The sequence below is a fragment of the Herpailurus yagouaroundi genome, unplaced genomic scaffold (genome assembly GCF_014898765.1).
Source record: "Herpailurus yagouaroundi ecotype Mexico unplaced genomic scaffold, PumYag 77, whole genome shotgun sequence".
Classification (NCBI taxonomy): Eukaryota; Metazoa; Chordata; class Mammalia; order Carnivora; family Felidae; genus Herpailurus; species Herpailurus yagouaroundi.
The window spans coordinates 14,102,847-14,120,740 of record NW_024412388.1 but is presented as its reverse complement, the minus strand read 5'-3'; the positions used below and the strand labels follow the sequence as shown (position 1 = coordinate 14,120,740).

The window sequence follows — 17,894 nt, the reverse complement described above, 5'->3', positions numbered from 1 at the left end:
TCTGTTGGACGGGGAGGACTCTTCACTCTCAGTGGTGGCCAGTTTGGAGCCAACAAGAGAGGAATGTTGGTCTGCACTGCAAGGAAGGAGGCCCAGTTTTAGATGCCGCTCCAAGCAAATTGGAGAGTTTTCTTTTCCCTGGAGTGGAATTGAATTGTTCCCACCTGTGGGTACCAGGTGCCGTCTTATGTTGTAAGGATGTTTAAGGATGATCAGAAAAACAAACTGCTGCTGGTAGCTGGGAATTTTAGTTTCTTTTTTCCGGCTGGGAGGAAACAAGAAGGTATTGTTCTGGGGCCAAACTTGAGCCGCTAGTGAAATGGCTCTGCCTCTGGGTTTCCTTCTCCCTGTCTTTGCCGTGAAGTCAGTCAGCGAGCCTGAGGGCTTCCATCTGAACAAGCACCCGCATGACCTCCTCGTTACTGTCGTGACCAAGTGCCAGTCATGGTGAAGAGTGTCCCCCCAAGTCTTAACCGCTGCTACGTGGGGAGATCCCAGAAGCACCACAGACCACGGCCGAGACACAAGGGCACAGAGTAGGGAAGGAAGAACCTCCTAGAATCTTAACAGTTTGGGACATTTTAAGGGACAGCCTTCCTGGCTTCAGACAGAATACCAGAAGGATCCCCTTGTTTTCATTGGACTGACAGTAAACATTTCTATACAGCGTGAACCCTTTGCCTGGCATCTCGGCCTGCGCACATCATCTATCCCCTCTGTCCCTCCCTCATCCACCCTGATGGCCCCTTCATCTCCAGTCGGATCAGAGCCCATGGGAATTCCCACCTAGATACTTCCGACCCCCAACTCGGAAGAAGTGTCCAGACCACGTGCGTCCTTCCAAGTCGACCATCACTTTCTCCACAGAAGGGTCACCCCAGCCGCCAGGACTCTCTAGAGCTGGCTGGGAGAGCTCATTCCCTCAGTTTGGAACTTGGTCCTATACTCCCCTGGTTGCACCCTACCTCTGTGTGTATTCCCACATGCAAAGACCTCCGGGAAGGGTGGCTTGGATGGGACACGGACGACAGACAGCAGGCTCCAAAGCCCCACAGATACACTGAGGTGGTGAAGCCATGTCTTTGAGATTAAGTAGAACAGATATGAGTGGAAAGTGGTATTCTCAGGTCCGTGCACCAAGGTCTCAAAAATACAGGACACAGGAGACAACTTTATGACAGTGTGTAAGAAAACACATTCCGGGAGGGATGAGCATGAGCTCGTATGTGTCATTACGAGTGCGGCGTGGTGGCCAGGAAAGCTGCCTCACTCCCGGGCTCCCGAATGGAGAAGCTGCCTCTGCCCCCGGAGCTGTGCTGGGCTCCGCCATACATTGGTCAACACAGGGTGCTGACGTCTGTTCTCGGACCCTTACCGAAGGGGATAAGCAAGGGGTCGGGGCTTAAATTCACGTCTTAGGAGGAATAAGATAACGGGAAGGCCACGACAGAGGAGTCTTGGGGTTTACGTAAGCTATTTTTAGATATTTAAAAGGATGACTGGAGGGAATAGCATTAAGTTCTTATTTTGTGTGGTTCTGGTGGGCAGTGGGTAGAAGTTTTCACTCTAGCCCTGTGAGAACTAGTCAGACTGTCCAAAATTAAAATGATGGCTTTGGTAAAAGTAGTGAGTTCTCTGTCGCTGGAGGCGTGCAAGCAGAATCTTGACCAACTTGATGAAGGTGTTAGTAATGTGCACTGTGGTGCTCAGAGGGTACCTCATACGGGCGCTGATGCAGCCACCAAATCCTGGGCAGCCGAGCCGGATAAGACCCTGGTGAGTCTGTGATCCAGCTGCCTCATTTTGCAAATGGGAAAACAGTCTTTGCACCCCCTTGGTGCCAAATAAATGTTCCTTGCCTTCTCCTGGCTTATTTAATGAAGCCAGCTGCAGAAGGAGGCCCCTCACACTCTAGCATCTAGGGGCCTTATGATGCCCCCAACTTCTCTGACCTTGAGGGTGATGGCCTGGGCCTCCACGTCAAACATGACATCGCACTGCCAGAGGGCCGCGTCTGCTGCAGCCCCCCGGCCACGTAGAGCAAAAAGAGCACATCCGAGTGAGGCCAACAAGGGCCCGCTCCCGGCAGGTCTGTCCTGGATGCCGTTCTTCTGGGAGGGTCGTGGCGTGTGACTCATTAGCTGCCGGGGCCTCTGTATTAGAAGCGTGGATCCGGCTCTTCTCCCCAGGGGCAATTTGAAAGGAAGGAGTGAAAGCCGACGGGGTCCCATCCATTCCAGTCCCGTCTTTCCTGTTACATTTGCAGCCCAGCACTGGCCAAGACTGGGGATTGGGTAATTCATACTTAGAGCTCAGATTCCCGGAACAAGTTTCCATGCTGGGTCTCCACGCACAGCTCGGCTGCACACGCTCCGTGAAGCTTCAGGAGCTGAGATGTTTTCTTTTCTTCAGCTTTTGTGAAGTAGGTCATTTTGAGTGTGAAGTATGTGAAGAATTATGTTTTCCCTCTTCTGTCCGCTACGCCTCCACCCAGAAGTCCCGTGGTTGGAGAGTTATGGACCCAGAATCTGTACCCGTGACTATGACATGATTCAAGTGCAAGAGTCATTTGCAGGGAGGAATGATACTGAACTCTGAGGAGTCGGGCTTTTAGTTGGTCCAGGTTCAGGGATGTAGCTGGTGATAGGGAGTAAACTTGAGCAGATGATGCTTAAGTGTAATTGACTGTGCGGATAAATGTGAGCCCACCTGCTGGGCTGGCTGCTTACCCCGAGCTCCTCCAGGGCAGAGGTGGCCCGTGGTGCCCCGATCTTCTGGACTTTAGGAACCTGGATCTGCCTGCCTGTTGTGCTCAAGTACTGGTTTTCAGAGGACTGGACTTAGGGAGCCAGTGCACGGTGGCCCCATCTTAGACCTAGCTGTCCGAATTCTCTGCAGTTCCATTGCCTTAGGAAATGTTCACCCTTCGGACGCCTGGCTGGCTCAGTTGGTAGGGCACGTGACTCTTGATCTTGGGGTTGTGGGTTTGAGCCCCACGTGGGAGGCAGGATTTACTTTGAAAAAGTAATAATTTAAACAAATCAGTTTTAAAAAAAGTTGTTTTTTTGTTTTTTTTTTTTTTTTAAAGGGAAGGAAGCGTTCACCCTTACTGGGAAAGTCTTGGAAGCCACTGAGACCACGGAGCCCTGTGGTGGATGGTGGAAGGGGTTTGCTTTTCAGTGGACACCAGCACAGTTTGATTCCAGCGTGTCATTTCCCCACTGCGGGTGTCCCTGGAGCCTTCAGGGGCACCGCTGCCTCATGGTTCAAGACTTTCCAGGGTGGCATCTCCCCAGTCCCCCTGCAGAGTGTCCCTGTGTTGTCCAGCTAAGACATCATTCATCCCCTTCACCTGAGTGTATGTGGGTTTCAGGGCCAAGAAAAGCCTCTGCTCTCGTCTTCAGGCCTCCATGTTTTAAAGTTCTCAGAGCTGGGGGCACCTCGGTGGCATGGTCGGTTAAGCACCTGCCTGTTGATCTCAGCTCAGGTCCTGATCTCACAGTTTGTGAGTTTGAGCCCTGTGTCGGGCTCTGCGCTGACGGCACGGGGTCTGCTGAGGATTCTGTCTCTCCTTCTCTCTGCCTCTTCTCTGTTTGTGCGTGCTCTAAATAAACAAACAAATTTTTTTAGATAAATAAAGTTCTCTGAGCTGCCCACTTGACCAGAGAGCCCACTGCAGGAACTCTGGGCCTTGCCTCTCGAGCTCACACAGCAGTGTCGTGGCAGTTGGTACGGGGCCCGTCCTCCCTCCCTCCCTGGAGGGCTGGGGCTTTAGAAATGATCAAGCGCTGGCCTGCTCTCGGTCCCGGCCACATTGGATCATTCATTCACATTGACGTGCGAGGCCCGAGAGCGGGTCGCTGGCGATGGTGGAGCCACCTTATTGAAATGGCATGTTAGCATTTAAACAATATTAATACTATTTGACTCATTAAATATACAAAGGCCGGTTAAAGTGCTTCCATGTGTGTGCTGTTAGTTCTGGCGGGCGACTCCTCAGATGGCTTTATGTGGTTTCAGACAACATTTTAGCACATTCTTAAAATACCCACAAAAGCCTTTATGTAAAAACTCATAAATGTGAACCACATAAAAATTATTTTTTTCCTGTTTCATGTCATTATGATCAAAGTACAGTAGGTAAGAATAAATTTTCAAAAACTTGTTGAGGTCCCTGTTTAATTAATGCTTCACTCGCAGAGCCAAGCTGTAAACCACGTAATGGGGGGCTGTCTGCATGCCCCGCAGTCACCCCGCCACCAACCTGCTCACCGCGGTCCTTGACGGCACTTGTCGGGGAGGCCGGTGTTTCTGGGAGATTCCGAAACGGCCCTTCTGATCACTCAGTCCTCTGCGCCCTTTGTCTTGGAGCATCAGGTTGGGACTTGCTGGCTCCCCAGTCCCCGGAGATGCCTTTTGGTGAATGGAATGCAGGCCCGTTGTTGACTTGCTGTGTGTTGGGGCCATAGGCCTGCGGAGGCCGGGTTTCAGCACGCCTGCCTCGCCCCGATAAGGAACACCCCGATGGGAGAGGGAACAGATTCAAAGTGAGGTCAACGGCGTCGCCTCCGACCCTGCTGCCATCGCTTTATTACAAGTCAAATCGACTGTCAGTGAGGCTGCTGCCCAGTGGACTAGTACCTGGGCTGTTAAAAACAGTGAGGGATCATGGGGCCCTCTGGAAAAGTGCTGACGATCCTGTGCCAGGTGAAAAGGCCGAGCTCAACGCAGTACCGTTGCTGTGCTTTTCGTTATATAAAAATTACACACCCGGGCAAGGACTGGAAGGGGATTTGGAAAAATCAGATTTATGGGATAAGTTGATATATGGTATTGTGGGCTAATTTTTAAATTTCCTTGTTTTGTAACTGTTCTTGCAGTGAAGTTTTTAATTTTGGAGAAAGGAATAGCAACCCACATAGGAGTCAGAGTTGTGTTTGTGTTTTTACCTCGTTTGTCTCCGACTTGAAACTTTGTCCGGGTCAGTGTGGCCCAGAGAGGAGGCTGAGGATCCCGGGGAGAGGCTGCCCAGAGTGGGAGCCAGGCCACCGGGCGGGACGTTGGGGTGGAAACGGCCAGTTCCACCGTATAAAACATGAATGTAGAGGTTTTGTTTTCTGGAAGAAAACAAGTCCAAGAGACAGGACCGAGGGGAATCGACTGTAGGCTGCTTGGTGCTGTGGAGCTGGTCTCTACGTGGTGACCAGGGCTGTGAAACCACCAGGGTCTCTCCTGGTTCCCTTCCAGGGCTGCCTGGCCCGCTTTCCCCAGTACGCTAGGGCACAGAGGGCGCACAGCCTGGACAAGACCACCGCCGCCGTCTGGTCACGGAGACCAGGGCCACGAGCCATGAGAGGCGGAAGGGTGAGAGTGACTGCGGGCATCAAGCCTTCAGAAGGGATTATCGGCCCCTCCTTTTTGCCAGCAAAGAAAAGCCACAGTTTTTAGAGCTGTTGTTTCTTCCCTTTTGATGTGGGGCCGCGCTCCCCACAAGCAGACCGGAGGGGAAGCCGTGCGTTAGAACCCTGCCCTCCGTCCCCAGCAGGACTGGGCTTGGCGGGGCTCTTCTTCTCTAGTGTGCTGGTGTGCCTCCTGATGAACGTTCAAGCTGCGGGAGCCACCAGAGCCCAGGAGAACGGGCCAGAAAGGCTTCCCAAGCCCCTGGTTGGAGCTCACCCGAGCACTGCAGGGGCCCTGTTCTAGAGACCGCTGGATCTCCAGGAAGAGAGGTGGGGCCACAGGTCCTAGACCGGAATACATCTCGTTACCACCCCCCACCCCCAGAGAGTGGGGTGTGGACAGAGTAGGAGCAAGACAGGGACCCTTCCTGAGTGGGGTCCCTGAGTGTGGATTTCTTGGAGGTCGCCTAGGAGGCCTCTGAGCTCTGCCCTCCATCCCCACCCACCCAGGTGTGTCTGTGCTCTGTGTTGCACTCGCCTGGAGCCAGCCCCTTCCCGCCCTCCTTGGCTTGACCGCCCTCCTTGGCTTGACCGTGTGGTGAGCCCTGGCCCAGGGCAACTGGGGGTGTGAATTTCATCTGACGGCTTAATCACAGCGCATCCTGCGGGGAGCTAGAGGCAGGGATGGGATGTGATGGCAGCGGCGGGCTGCCCCCTCTGCCCGAGGAATCCCCGCAGGGAGGGGTGAGGGTTGCAGACCTCGTCTGCACCCCTTCGGCACCCGGTGGGCCCGCTGTGGGTTAGGACCACGGCATCCTGCAGCTCAAAGGTAGCAGACTCGATCTGGTGAGGAAAGGCTGTTTCCTTGCTCCGATTGTTACACTCGCGTGAGTCGCCTGCTGACCTTGGCACCAAAACGTTTTAGTTTGAAATCGTTTCAGATGAAAATTACCCCCCCAAAAGTACAAAGAACTCTAGTGTCCCTTTCACCCACATTCTCTAAATATTAGTATTAACCGTGTATATTTTTATCATGTAACAGCCTTATTGAGAATTCACAGACGTGTTTATTTTTAGTACTTATTTTTGTTATTAAAATCAATAATCATCTTTGGTCAGATTTTTTACTTTCCCGTGGGGTTTTTTGGGGGTTTTTTTGTTTTGTTTTTTTGTCTCTTACCAGTCCTATAAAGTAGGTATTACCGTTCCCATTTTTTTTTTTTTTCCATCGTTTATTTATTTTTGGGACAGAGAGAGACAGAGCATGAACGGGGGAGGGGCAGAGAGGGAGGGAGACACAGAATCGGAAACAGGCTCCAGGCTCCGAGCCATCAGCCCAGAGCCTGACGCGGGGCTCGAACTCACGGAGCGCGAGATCGTGACCTGGTTGAAGTCGGACGCTTAACCGACTGCGCCACCCAGGCGCCCCATCCCATTTTATAATGAAACTAAGGCCCAGTTCAGACTGTCGGTACCTGGTAACACTTTATAAAGAGTTGGTGGGTGGGTAATGTGTGACCACAGCTGGTGATGGGGGGGCCGGGGCCCAGGCCCCTGTGCCCCACAAGCCTGTGCTCAGCGCCGCACATGTGCTGCTGGCCCTCCCAGCGAGCCCCAGAGTGTGCCTGCCACACCGTGGATGCCGAGGTTAATTGGGGTCAGAGAGGCCACAGACGTCCCGGTAAAGAATGTGCTCTAGCAGCGGGCTGATAAAGAGCGTGCTGGGACGCGGTACTCACCGCACAGCGGCTGGTGACCCGCTGTGCCCCCGGCTGCCCGGTTCTGCCACGCTGTCACTCTGGGTCTCCTGGATTTGGGACCCCAGCCTGATGTCGTCCTCTTTTCCACACCAACTCAGACCTGAGGAGGGAGCTCAGGGGGGAGGCTCTGCTGTTTTTTTCTCCTGATCCCCCTGTGAAATAGCCGTCCTGAAAGATAGGGATGTCGAACAGTAACGATTACTCTGGTGATGACCCCCATTGTGCGTCCATTCCACATCACACGCTTTGCTGGATCCTTCATCTGGAAAGAACCAGAAGCCCGGAGAAGTTTAGTAAGCTTGCCAAAGACCACAGAGTTAGTGTGGCAGAGCTCACACTCCAGTTCAACTTTAGGACTCCTAAGCCCCTGTTCCTTTTGGGACCCCCTCCCCCAAGCACAGGTGCTCAGGACACGTGAAGAGTCAGCCCTGGAAAGCACCGCAGGGAGGGAGGGTCCTCAGTTCCAGACAGACCTTCGGATGAAGCTTTGCCAAACGAACCCCTGGGCTGATGATCTGTAATTTGACGGGCTTAACATCTAATGGGCACGTGGGCCTGTTTCCGGCAGGTATTTTGAAGGCGGCGTCTCATCTGTCTACCTCTGGGATCTGGATCATGGTTTTGCTGGAGTGATCCTCATAAAGAAGGCTGGAGACGGATCAAAGAAGATCAAGGGCTGCTGGGACTCCATCCACGTGGTGGAAGTGCAGGTATGGCCCTTCCCCCACCACCTCCCGGCAGAAGTTTCTTGAAGTGGGGGGGATGCTGTGATATGTGAAGCCCTGTTCAAGCCCTGTTCACTCCTACACGCACCCCAAAGCCACTTAGTTCTATAGAGAGAAGTCAAGATTGCAGTAGTCCCTGGTGCTAAAGATCCCAAAGAACTGAGTGCACGTGGTTGTAGACTCAGTCCCTTTAGAAGCCAGCTGGGATTTTCTAAGAAGGTCATGTGCTGGTGGCACATGGTGGTGGGAGGGACATGTTCGAATGTAGAATGGCCCTGAGTTCAGGGGCCGCTTCGGGCTCTCCTCAGCTCAGGGTTGCATCTAGGGTCCTGATGTCCGTCTCATCCTGCAGGAGAAATCCAGTGGTCGCACCGCCCATTACAAGCTGACCTCCACGGTGATGCTGTGGCTGCAGACCAACAAGTCGGGCTCTGGTACCATGAACCTCGGAGGCAGCCTAACCAGACAGGTAAGAGTTGCCGGTGCCCCGCAGGGAAGGCCTGGGGCAGCCTCTGTGCCCGCGGGGACCTCCCCACAGGCCTCTTGGTGATTCTGGAGATCAGGTCTTGGAAGGGTCTATCTTTTTGCCAGGGTATTTACATTGCAATGCTTCTGTGATGTTCAGGACAGACTCCTGATAACACTTTTAGAATGGGAGAATGTCCCAGTTGTGACTCAGGTCCTGTGTGAGGACTCTTGATGGCAAGTACAGCCTTAAGCAAAAATGAAAACGAGGCGTTTTGTGTGACTGAGAGATGTTCGGGCTTCGTTTGGTGTGACTGGGCCTAGGGCGTAAGGACTCCCGTGTCTCCGCATGGGAGCAGGCGGCCTCTGGCTTACATCTGGCGGCGGGCAGTCCGGGGGGAAAGAGCTTCCCTTTCACAATAGGTCTCCTCTAACCCCAGCAATGTCTTACTGGCCTCAACCACCTGTGTCCATCGCAGTATCATTTCCCAAGGCCGGGGGGGCATGAAGCAGTCTGGCCAGACTTCAGGTTGGTGGTGGTATAGATGGAAAAAAGGGTGTCAGTTTCCTGCGGTAAAATCTGGCTGCTTTTCGCCATGGAGGGGAGGGATGGCTGTGGGCAGGCAGGAGACTCTGGCGGAGAGGTGCTTTGTGCAGAGAACTGACAGGCGTTATCTTGTACATGGAGTGACGGCAGAGACAGCGGGCTGGCGACAGGCTGCTGGGGACGGTAGCCTGTGCCTCCAAAAAGGAGAGAAAAGGCTGTCATAAAAGCTAAGAGGATCCAGGAGAGGACATGCCTACCTTAAGCATCTAAGCGGGTTTTGTGGCCGCCTCGTGCGGGTGCCCAGTAGTGACTGGTGACCAACAGGCACTGGGGGGAGCCCGCTGTCTTGCTGAGCTCTGGCCCCCGCCCCACACGGCAGCGCTCCGAGGACAGACCTCGGTGATGCTCACCAGAATCCTTCAGTGCGGGTCCAGGCAGGGTGCTTTTCGAAACTCCAAACATGCCTTCCCCTCAGAAAGAAAAAATGAGGACGTTTGGCCAAAGCAGTCAAAAAGCTGCCTTAGTCACAGGATCTTGATATTGGAAGAGTTGAGAGGTCACCTCCCAACCTGACAGGACACCTGCCGCCCTACTGGGCAGAACTAAGGAGCTTGCCCACTCCTTTTACGTCGGCCTCCACTAAAAGTGGCATCCCAGGGGGCGCCTGGGTGGCTCAGTCGGTAAGCGTCCTTCTTCGGCTCAGGTCGTGACGTCACAGTCCGTGAGTTCGAGCCCCGCGTCGGGCTCTGTGCCGACAGCTCAGGGCCCGGAGCCTGCTTTGGATCCTGTGTCTCCCTCTCTCTCTGCCCCTCCCCCTGCTCACACTCTGTCTCTCTCTGTCTCTCAAAAATAAATAAACTTTAAAAAAAAAAACAAACACAAAGTGGTGTCCGAACAGGAGCTCTCCTCCACTGCGCCCAGGATCGCTTCGGTTGGCACCTCACGAGCCCACAGGTGCCCCCCTACCCCTCTTCCTCCCACGAGCCACCGAGGGCCCGGGATTTCCCGTCGTGCTCTCGTGCACTTGGCCTTCTTTCAGATGAGATTTTACACTTGGCCTCACTTTTTGGGTTTTACCCATTCTCTCGACACTCGACGTTCGATCCTGGTTTCAGTTGTCCAGGTGTTAGCCCTTCCTTCTGGTTTTGTTACTTGCACATGAACCAAGATGACTGTGGCTTCCCTTTGAGCTCGGGGCCAGATTCAGAACCCTCCAGTGTGGCTGCCAGAGACTCCCTCAGCGGAGGCATCATCTGGTAATCATCTTTCGCACAGTCCTTTTTTTTTAGGGGGTGTCGTGGAGCCAGCCGTACATCCAGTGTGAGCCCGGGCTTCCTTTTTTAAAGTGTATTTTTATTTGAGAGAGGGAGAGCAAGTAGGGAAGGGACAGAGAGAAGGAGACGGAATTCCAAGCATGCTCTGCACTGCCAGCACAAGAGTCCGCCATGGGGCTCGAGCTCATGAACCGTGAGATCATGACCGGAGCTGAAGTCGAGAGTCGGACGCTTAAAGGGCTTCACCTTTTCAAAGCAAAGACCGTGCAGCAGTCTATGGCCGAACACCACCTGCCACTTCCGTCCGGCTCCGTGCCTCCGGGGGGCCGAGGGGCTGCAGGCGTGGCCACGGCTTCTTCTCTTCGCCCTCACCGGGGCTCACCACGTCTGTGTACCTCCGGCCACGAACAGCTGCTGGCTCGGGCCATCTCTGCAAGCCTTCCTCGGCAGCCCGAGGGCATCCGCCTTGCCGCCCACAGCCCACTCCCGGCCTCACGTCGGCAGCACCAAAGAGCTCTTCGGACACGCAGAGATCTTCGGCCCTACCCGGACCCGCCACATTGGGATCTGCACTCAGCAGAATTTTCCAGGGAATCTGCATGCACATGGACACTCGACAGTTCTGTCGTGGGTGAGGGTGGTGCCCCACGTCGCCAGCGAGCAGCGCTCTGGACACTGGCAGGGCGTCCTGTAGTTCACCTTGCTCGGACCCTGTCCACCTGGAGATGGCGTTGTATCCCACCAGTTAGGGGCCCAGGCCCTCCCCGCAACAGGTATCTTCAGATGCCACTTGCAAGCCACCTGTGCTGGCTGACCAGCCACACGTCAGCAGACCCCTCCATGGGTTCGATTAATCTGCTGGAGTGGCTCCCAGAACTCAGGAAACCCATTTACTCGTTTGAGCGCCGGTTTCCTACAGAGGATATTAGAGGATACAGATGGACGGCCGAATGAAGACAAAGCAGAGGCCGAGGTCTTAAACAAAGGGGCTTCTGTCTTCTGTCCTCGTGGAGCGTGAGCTTGGCGCCCGGCATGGCGGCACTTGGAAGCGTTCTGTTCCCCAACCTGGAAACTCTTTGAATCTCCCTCCTTCGCCCCTGCCGGGAAATCGGGGGGACCGAAAGATCCCCTGGCAACCAGCCCCCATTTTGAGGTGCTTTCCAGAATCTCCTCCTAACATAAGCCCATTTCACCTGTATGGCTCCCAAGTGATTTCAGACGCTGAGGACAGGAGACCAAAGACCATTACGACAAAAGACGGTCCCACTGTGGCTCAGGAAATTGCAAGGCTTTGGGAGCCACGAGCTGGGTGGGAGCCGTGGAGGAAGACCGGTGTGTATGAGAATTATATTTAGGTCACTGGAATGAAAGCGTCCATTTCTCACAGATCAGAATGTCGCATCTACCACGTGCCTCTCACCCGCCTTCTGCTTAGGTGTCCTCAGCAGCCCGTGTCCCAGATGTCCCCTCCAGGTGTGTCTAGGTGACCTGGGAGCTGGAGGCTGGGAGTTGCTGCTTCCTGCAGAGCAGACTGGGCCGAACTGGCACTTCAGATGCCACTTGAAGCCTCTGCGTGTAGGACCGTCAGCCGCCCCACCTGGAAGAAAGGCCTTTACCGGGAGCTGGTGCAGTGCAGTGGGGTGTCTCTGTGTACAGGGCAGAGAAGGGGCGGGCGCCTGGGTGGCTCCGTCAAGTGCCCAACTCTTGATTTTGGCTCAGGTCGTGACTCACGGTTCCTGGGATCGAACCCCGTGTGGGGCTCCGTGCTGAGTGTGGAGCCTGCTTAAGATTCTCTCTTTTCTCTCCCCCTCTGCCGCTCTCCCCTGCTTGCATGCACGCGTGTGCGCTCGTGCGCTCTCTCTCTCTCTCTCTCTCTCTCTCTCAATTAAAATTAAAAACAAAAAAAACCATAGTGAGATGTCTTAGGAAGAAAGGGGCGGGGTCGAAGAGAAAGGGCAGACCCTGTAGCACCTGGGCTCCCTGGGCTCCCAGAAGTCCGTTGGCAGCAGTGTGGTGGTCTTGAGAATGGCCTTCGGAGGAAGCCCTCTTCCGTGCAGAGAACCTCGCCTCTGCCCCGGCCAGTAGTGCCCGAGGGTCCCTTTTGACAGCAAACGATTTTTTAATGTTTTTTTTTTTTAATATTTTTTTTAATGTTAGTTTGTTTTTGAGAGAGAGAAACAGAGTGTGAGTGGGGGAGGCACAGAGAGAGAGGGAGACACAGAGTCCAAAAGCAGCTCCAGGCTCTGAGCTGTCAGCACAGAGCCCGATGCGGGGCTCGACCTCACGGACTGTGAGATCATGACCTAAGCCGAACCAACTGAGTCATCCAGGCGCTCCGTAATGTTTTAACGTTAATAACTCCAATACTTTTAATAGCCGTATTTGATAAAAAAAAATAGATTGCGGAAAAGATGAATTTAGTGACTCACGTAGGTTTGTGGGCTCGTGGGCTCAGCAGAAAAGTGCGTACATGCATTTGAAAGAGGGCAGGGTGGACGTTTTGTCAACATGCCTGGGATGCGTCCCAGGGCCTTAGACCAACCCCCCCACCCCATGCTAAGCCTCCGCTGACTCTGCCGAGTAAGAGGGGCCTGAAGCCGCCGGGGATCTTGGGGGTCCCTGTCTCTGGCCCCTCGGCGGGGCTGTCCCCGCTCATCTCAGACCCGAGGCCCATCATTTTGCGTGGAAACAGGCCCTTGTCCTCCAGGAACCCTTGGCGGGGAGGGCAGCTGAGCCCGGACGGCCAGCTGTACCGAAGCCTGCCTCCCCCTCCCCCTCCCCCTGCCACCCGGGCGACGGTGGAAAATCCTAAATCTGTATCCGGAGACAGCTTCCTGCACCACTTACCGCTCCAAACTGTTTATAATTCCACTGGTTTACAGCGACCCGGACAAATATTTAATCCTCAGCCTTCCTGGTAGTTTCGGTCGGAGCCGCCAGCCCACGGCCAGGGCCTGGTTCCGGTTGGCCGTGAGCGATGCCTGCTGCCAAGCCACACGGGCCTGACGAGTGGCTGTCCTCAGCCCGCCAGGCCGGGGCCGCGGGCCCGTTTGTGTCGCCTTGTGCCCTCGGCCTTTAATGAGGAGGTTCGTGCTTCTGTCATCCTAACGGCCGGTCGCATAATTCATCCGAGGTGCATTAAAGCTGGGGCCGGTTTCCAAGGTAAGTAACTGAGAGGAGGGGCAGGGCCGCGGCCAGGGAGACAGGTCTCGGCTAATGGTGCGTGGCTTCCGAGCAAACAGGAAATGAGGGCTGTGGGTTTAGCTGTGTGTCCCGGATGAACCTCGGGAAAACGTCCGGTTGTCTTGGATCAGGAACCAAGAGGTTCCAGGAAAGCTGGTGATAAAGAGTGGGCGACGCGTGGTGCTTTGGGGGGCTGCCCCCTTGATTCGATTGTAAGCGAGGTGGCGTTCCCCTCCCTGTTTAACCGACAGGAGGAGGAGACCGACGTTTGAACCGTTATGTAATGTCCTCGTGCTGATTTGTCTAGTAGGAGGCGGAGCCAGATTTGTCTGTCTAGAAAAAAAAAGACGGCTACCTTGTACCACACTGTACTTTCTGCTCTTAATCTGTCCTCTGGGCCCAGCAGCCAGGAGGTCAGTCGATGAGCTGGTGTCAGCCCCGAGGCTGGTAGTAACAAAGAAGAACAAGGCAGGAGGGGCGGGGCGTGGGTGACCCGTCATGACGTGAGCGATGGGGTCAGGGGAGGCTTCCTCATTTGAGCTCCTCTACCAAGCCATGCCCGCGGTGACCAGACCCAGGCTTTCCCTCTGGAAGCTAGGCCTCCCCGCGGCCACACACTCACCCCTGCCTCGTGTGTGTCTGGAAGGAAGGACCCGTGTCACCAGGCACCCACCCTACAAGCTGTCCTGGCCAGTGGTCGGGAGCACTCCCCCACAGAGGCCCCCAGGGGTCCCTCCCCAGCTTTGGAGGCTTTGCCCCCAGTCCTCTTCTCTCTCAGTTCAGTGGCTGGGAGCATAAGTGCAGGACTTGGAGAGCTTCCTTTTTTGTTTGTTTTTTTGATGTGTATTTTTGATAGAGACAGAGCATGAGTTGGGGAGGGGCAGAGAGAGAGGGAGACAAGAATCCGAAGCAGGCTCCAGGCTCCGAGCTGTCAGCACAGAGCCCGATGCAGGGCTGGAACTCACAAACTGGGAGATCAGGACCTGAGCTGAAGTCAGCTGCTTAACCGACTGAGCCGCCCAGGTGCCCCAGACATGGAGAGCTTTCTTTAAATCGTTGGTGAATTTAACAACGGCCGCCTTTCCCCCCTGCTCACAACACCTAGGCTGCAGAGGCTCTCCGGTGGGCTCAGACCAGGGGCGCGCTAGCCTGCGCTCCCTCGGCGCCCTCTCCCGTCACCTCCCCTTTGGCCCTTTCTTGCCTCCACCCTCCCTCTGCCTAGCAAGGCCTCCTGAGGACACGGGCTGGAAGGTGGAACAGGTGGAACAAGCATCGGGGCAAATCCAGGCGGCTGGGGGGCTGGGGAGGAAGGGTGCGCAGCGGTGCTTATGGGAGCTCCTCACAGCCAAATCATATGGTCCTTCCAGGGGAGGAGGGCGGAAGGTGCCCTCTGGCCGACTGCCACCTGGGCCCCAGGGGGAAGGCTGTAGAGCAAGTAAAAGACGTTGCAAGCCAAGTACCAACATGTTAGAAAGGAAGTTGCATTGAGAGGTCACTTCTCCTGTGTGACAGCTGGAGACGTGGGAAAGAGGCAAGACCATAAATCTCTGGAAGGAGATCCAAGGTTTCCGATCCGGGGTGGGCCCAGATGTTCGTTTGATAGTTTTTTCAGATTCTAAACATTTAGAAACGAAGGTGGAATGTTGTGTCGAGTGGGGGGATCAGGCAGGTCCTTTGCAAGCTGAGCTCTCTCCCCACTCAGATACAGGCGCCCTATGACTTGTCTTTAAGCCAGAAAACTCCAAGGCAGTCACCTGCCCTTGTGTCATGGCAGGGACATCCCCTTTGACTTGAGCTTGGCAGTTAGGCCAGGCGGTATGTTCTAGCAGGGGAACGAGGCCCGTGGCGTCTTCAGGAGGCAGGCGAGCACGGCCCACAGCTCAGGGAGCACTTGCTTGCTTCTTTGTGCTCCGTGAGGTGGCCTGGATCAGCACTGGGCGGGATCAGCTTCTAGGGACAGGCAGGAGAGGAAGGGACTGGAGATCCGCAGGGGGCCCTGCGGGGGAGGGAGGTGGAGAGGTGGGGTACTGGTCAGAATTTCCAAGCCCCGGATTGTGGTTTGTCTTTGATTTTTCTGGGAAAGAATGTGCATGAAGTTGAGCCCACGGAGAGGTCTCATGGAAGAAAAACAAGCTCCAGGATTGTCCAGAGCTGGGTCAGTCCTACCCTTCTCCCTTACCAGCTGTGTGATCCGGACAGTCCACCCCCCTTCTCTGAGTCTCCGCGTTCTCACCGTTGAGCTAATAACACCTGTTTGGAAAAGCTGTTGTAGAGGAAAAATAAAAAACCATTTGGACACATGGTCTGTGCTCAATAAATAATAACTATTTCTGTTATTATTCAGAAATACCTTCTACCGCATACCCTATAAGCAGAGACTTTTCCGTCTTCTAGAATATGTGCAGTTCTAGGCTCAATTAAAATTTCCCTAAACTGGGCACACCGAACCTTCCTTGAGAGGCTGTCTGACCACGTCTTCTGGCTTGACAGCGTGTTAAGTCCTGGCCTCCAGCCCAGCTCTTACCCAGAGCACAGCTCAGTCAGCAGGAGGACGTCTCTGGCTTCTGCCTGAGAGCCAGGACCGGAGGAGTCCCGGGAATGGAGCTGCCGTTCTGCCAAGCCCTGTCCTGGGCACGTAGTGGGCCCAGGTAGAGGCCTGGAAATGGAGGTATGGGCAGGCCAAGGCCCTCACCCCTTGGGCTCCAGAGCGGGACACGGAGCGGGGCTGGCTCCCTTCAGGGTCCCACCCTCTAGGCTGCGCCTGTTGGAAAATGCCACATGGCCACGGGAGAGACTGGACTTGAGGAAGACGGCCTGCTTACTTACTGTGTCCACGTACTTACCGTGTCCTTCCCGTCTCCAGGGCACAGCGGAGGAGAAGAGCTTGATGGGGACAGGCGGGCTGGGCTCTGACTTCAGACTTGGTTGGATCCACTTTGTGGAACATCTGTGCGGCCACAGCACATAAAAATGTTTTCCTCTGGCAGCCGCTTTTATAAGGATGTAATAATATATGCATTGCAAAAATCATTCTATTTTTGGTGGGTCAGCGTTTCCAGCAAGCTGACCCTGACCAGGTGTGGAGGGAGTCAGCAGGGGTGTGGGCAGGGGGGCTGTGGAAACACGTCTGTGTGCGCCAGGGCCCCTTGCCCGCACCCCCAGCCCATGTCTTCCTTCCCTTTTCCGGTCCCTGGTCCCTGCCAGGCTTTTCCTTGGGCTCGGATCCCCTGCCACAAGCGTAGGGACCCCTTGTGTCCTCCTGGGGAGTCAGTCTGCTCCTAGAGAAGACCAGGCCTCCTCACTCTCCCCCTACCCTCACCCCAGACCTTTTGTACCTTTGGGCGACTGGTGTTGTCCTGCCCTTCTGTTCCCTTGAAGGTTGATCGGAAGCAGAGATGATACCCAAGAGGTTGGGTTGCTGGTGTGCTTGTACTTAACCCTGGCGGCCCAAAGCCCTCTGCTGACAGTCCCAGCCTTACTTTGGGCTGTTGGCGCTCATTTAAGACGGGGCCCTCGGTGAGCTCAGCCTCGTCACTTCCCCGAGGTTGCCAGGAATTTAGCTCCTGCGCGGAGCTGGGGAAGGCGGCGAGAGACCGTGCTTTGTGGGAGGACAAAGGGTGTTCAGGAAACTTGACGTGGTGGGGAGTGGCTATCACTTCCGAGTTCGGGAGTGCTCTCACTTCTGTTTGGTGGGGGCCCTTGTGATCTCTGAGGCTCGAGGCTCCTCAGGGTCGCCAGTGCCAGGGGCAGGCCAGATACCCCATTCCTGCCCATTTCTTGGGGTCAGGGTGTCGAGACCTTGCAAGCACCGGACCTCCAGCTTTGCCCACGGGTTTCTTAAAACCCAGCACCCTAAACTGAGTCCTGCCCTGCAGACGTGGCCGGGCCGGGCAGCCCGGAGGGAGAGGGGCCGACACCGCGCAGCTGGGCTGCCCCTGACCAGGCACCGGTAACGGTTCATCTCTGTAGCTGTAGTTGCGTGGAAGCTCTTGTGGCAGCCACATCACGTTGTCCTCAAGCTTGAAATCCTCTCGAAACCACGCGTCTCTTCGCAGGACTTGGTTCCCATTCTGTACTTGGTGAGGTTCACGTTGGAGCCGGAGAATGTGGTTTGCACTCACCCCAGCCAGCCGAGACCTGCAGTGACCCGGGCAGATGCCTTGACATCTTTGAGCTTCCGCTTCCTTGGGTTGCAAACAGAGGTCTCTTACAGGGACTGAGCGGAGTAGATGACCCTGCACTTGGCAGCTGTCGTGTCCCCGTACCAGCCCACGTCCCTGGGTTCTGATCATTTGGACCCTCGATGCTGTCACCAGGGCTGGTGTGGATCAGTGTTGAATCTCCAACTCAAACCTTCCTTTTTGGTGAAAGTAGGGTCAGTCTCCGCCCTCCTCCGGTGTTCTGGAATCTGTGCTGTGACTTTTCTTTTCAACGTTTTTATTTTTATTTATTTATTTATTTTTTTTTTTGGGGGGACAGAGAGAGACACACACCACATTCACCAAAAAGGAAGGTTTGAGTTGGAGATTCAACACTGATCC

At 55.0% G+C, this 17,894-nt stretch overlaps 1 protein-coding gene and 1 long non-coding RNA gene across 5 annotated transcripts in view; one reads left to right on the top strand and one right to left on the bottom strand.

Moving 5' to 3' along the window:
• Positions 1-17,894, top strand: part of CAPZB (capping actin protein of muscle Z-line subunit beta) — a 134,871-nt gene that overhangs the window by 109,666 nt on the left and 7,311 nt on the right. For all 4 annotated transcript variants that reach the window (XM_040463084.1, XM_040463071.1, XM_040463069.1 and 1 more), the window contains exons 5-6: positions 7,728-7,869; positions 8,237-8,353. In XM_040463084.1, coding sequence (XP_040319018.1) covers positions 7,728-7,869; positions 8,237-8,353 — 259 coding nt within the window. The remainder of the gene's footprint in view (positions 1-7,727; positions 7,870-8,236; positions 8,354-17,894) is intronic.
• Positions 14,799-16,791, bottom strand: LOC121022173 (uncharacterized). Its single transcript, XR_005786849.1, has 3 exons — positions 16,689-16,791; positions 16,197-16,300; positions 14,799-15,616 (listed from the first exon to the last, which is right to left on the bottom strand). It is a non-coding gene; the product is annotated as an uncharacterized LOC121022173 (long non-coding RNA).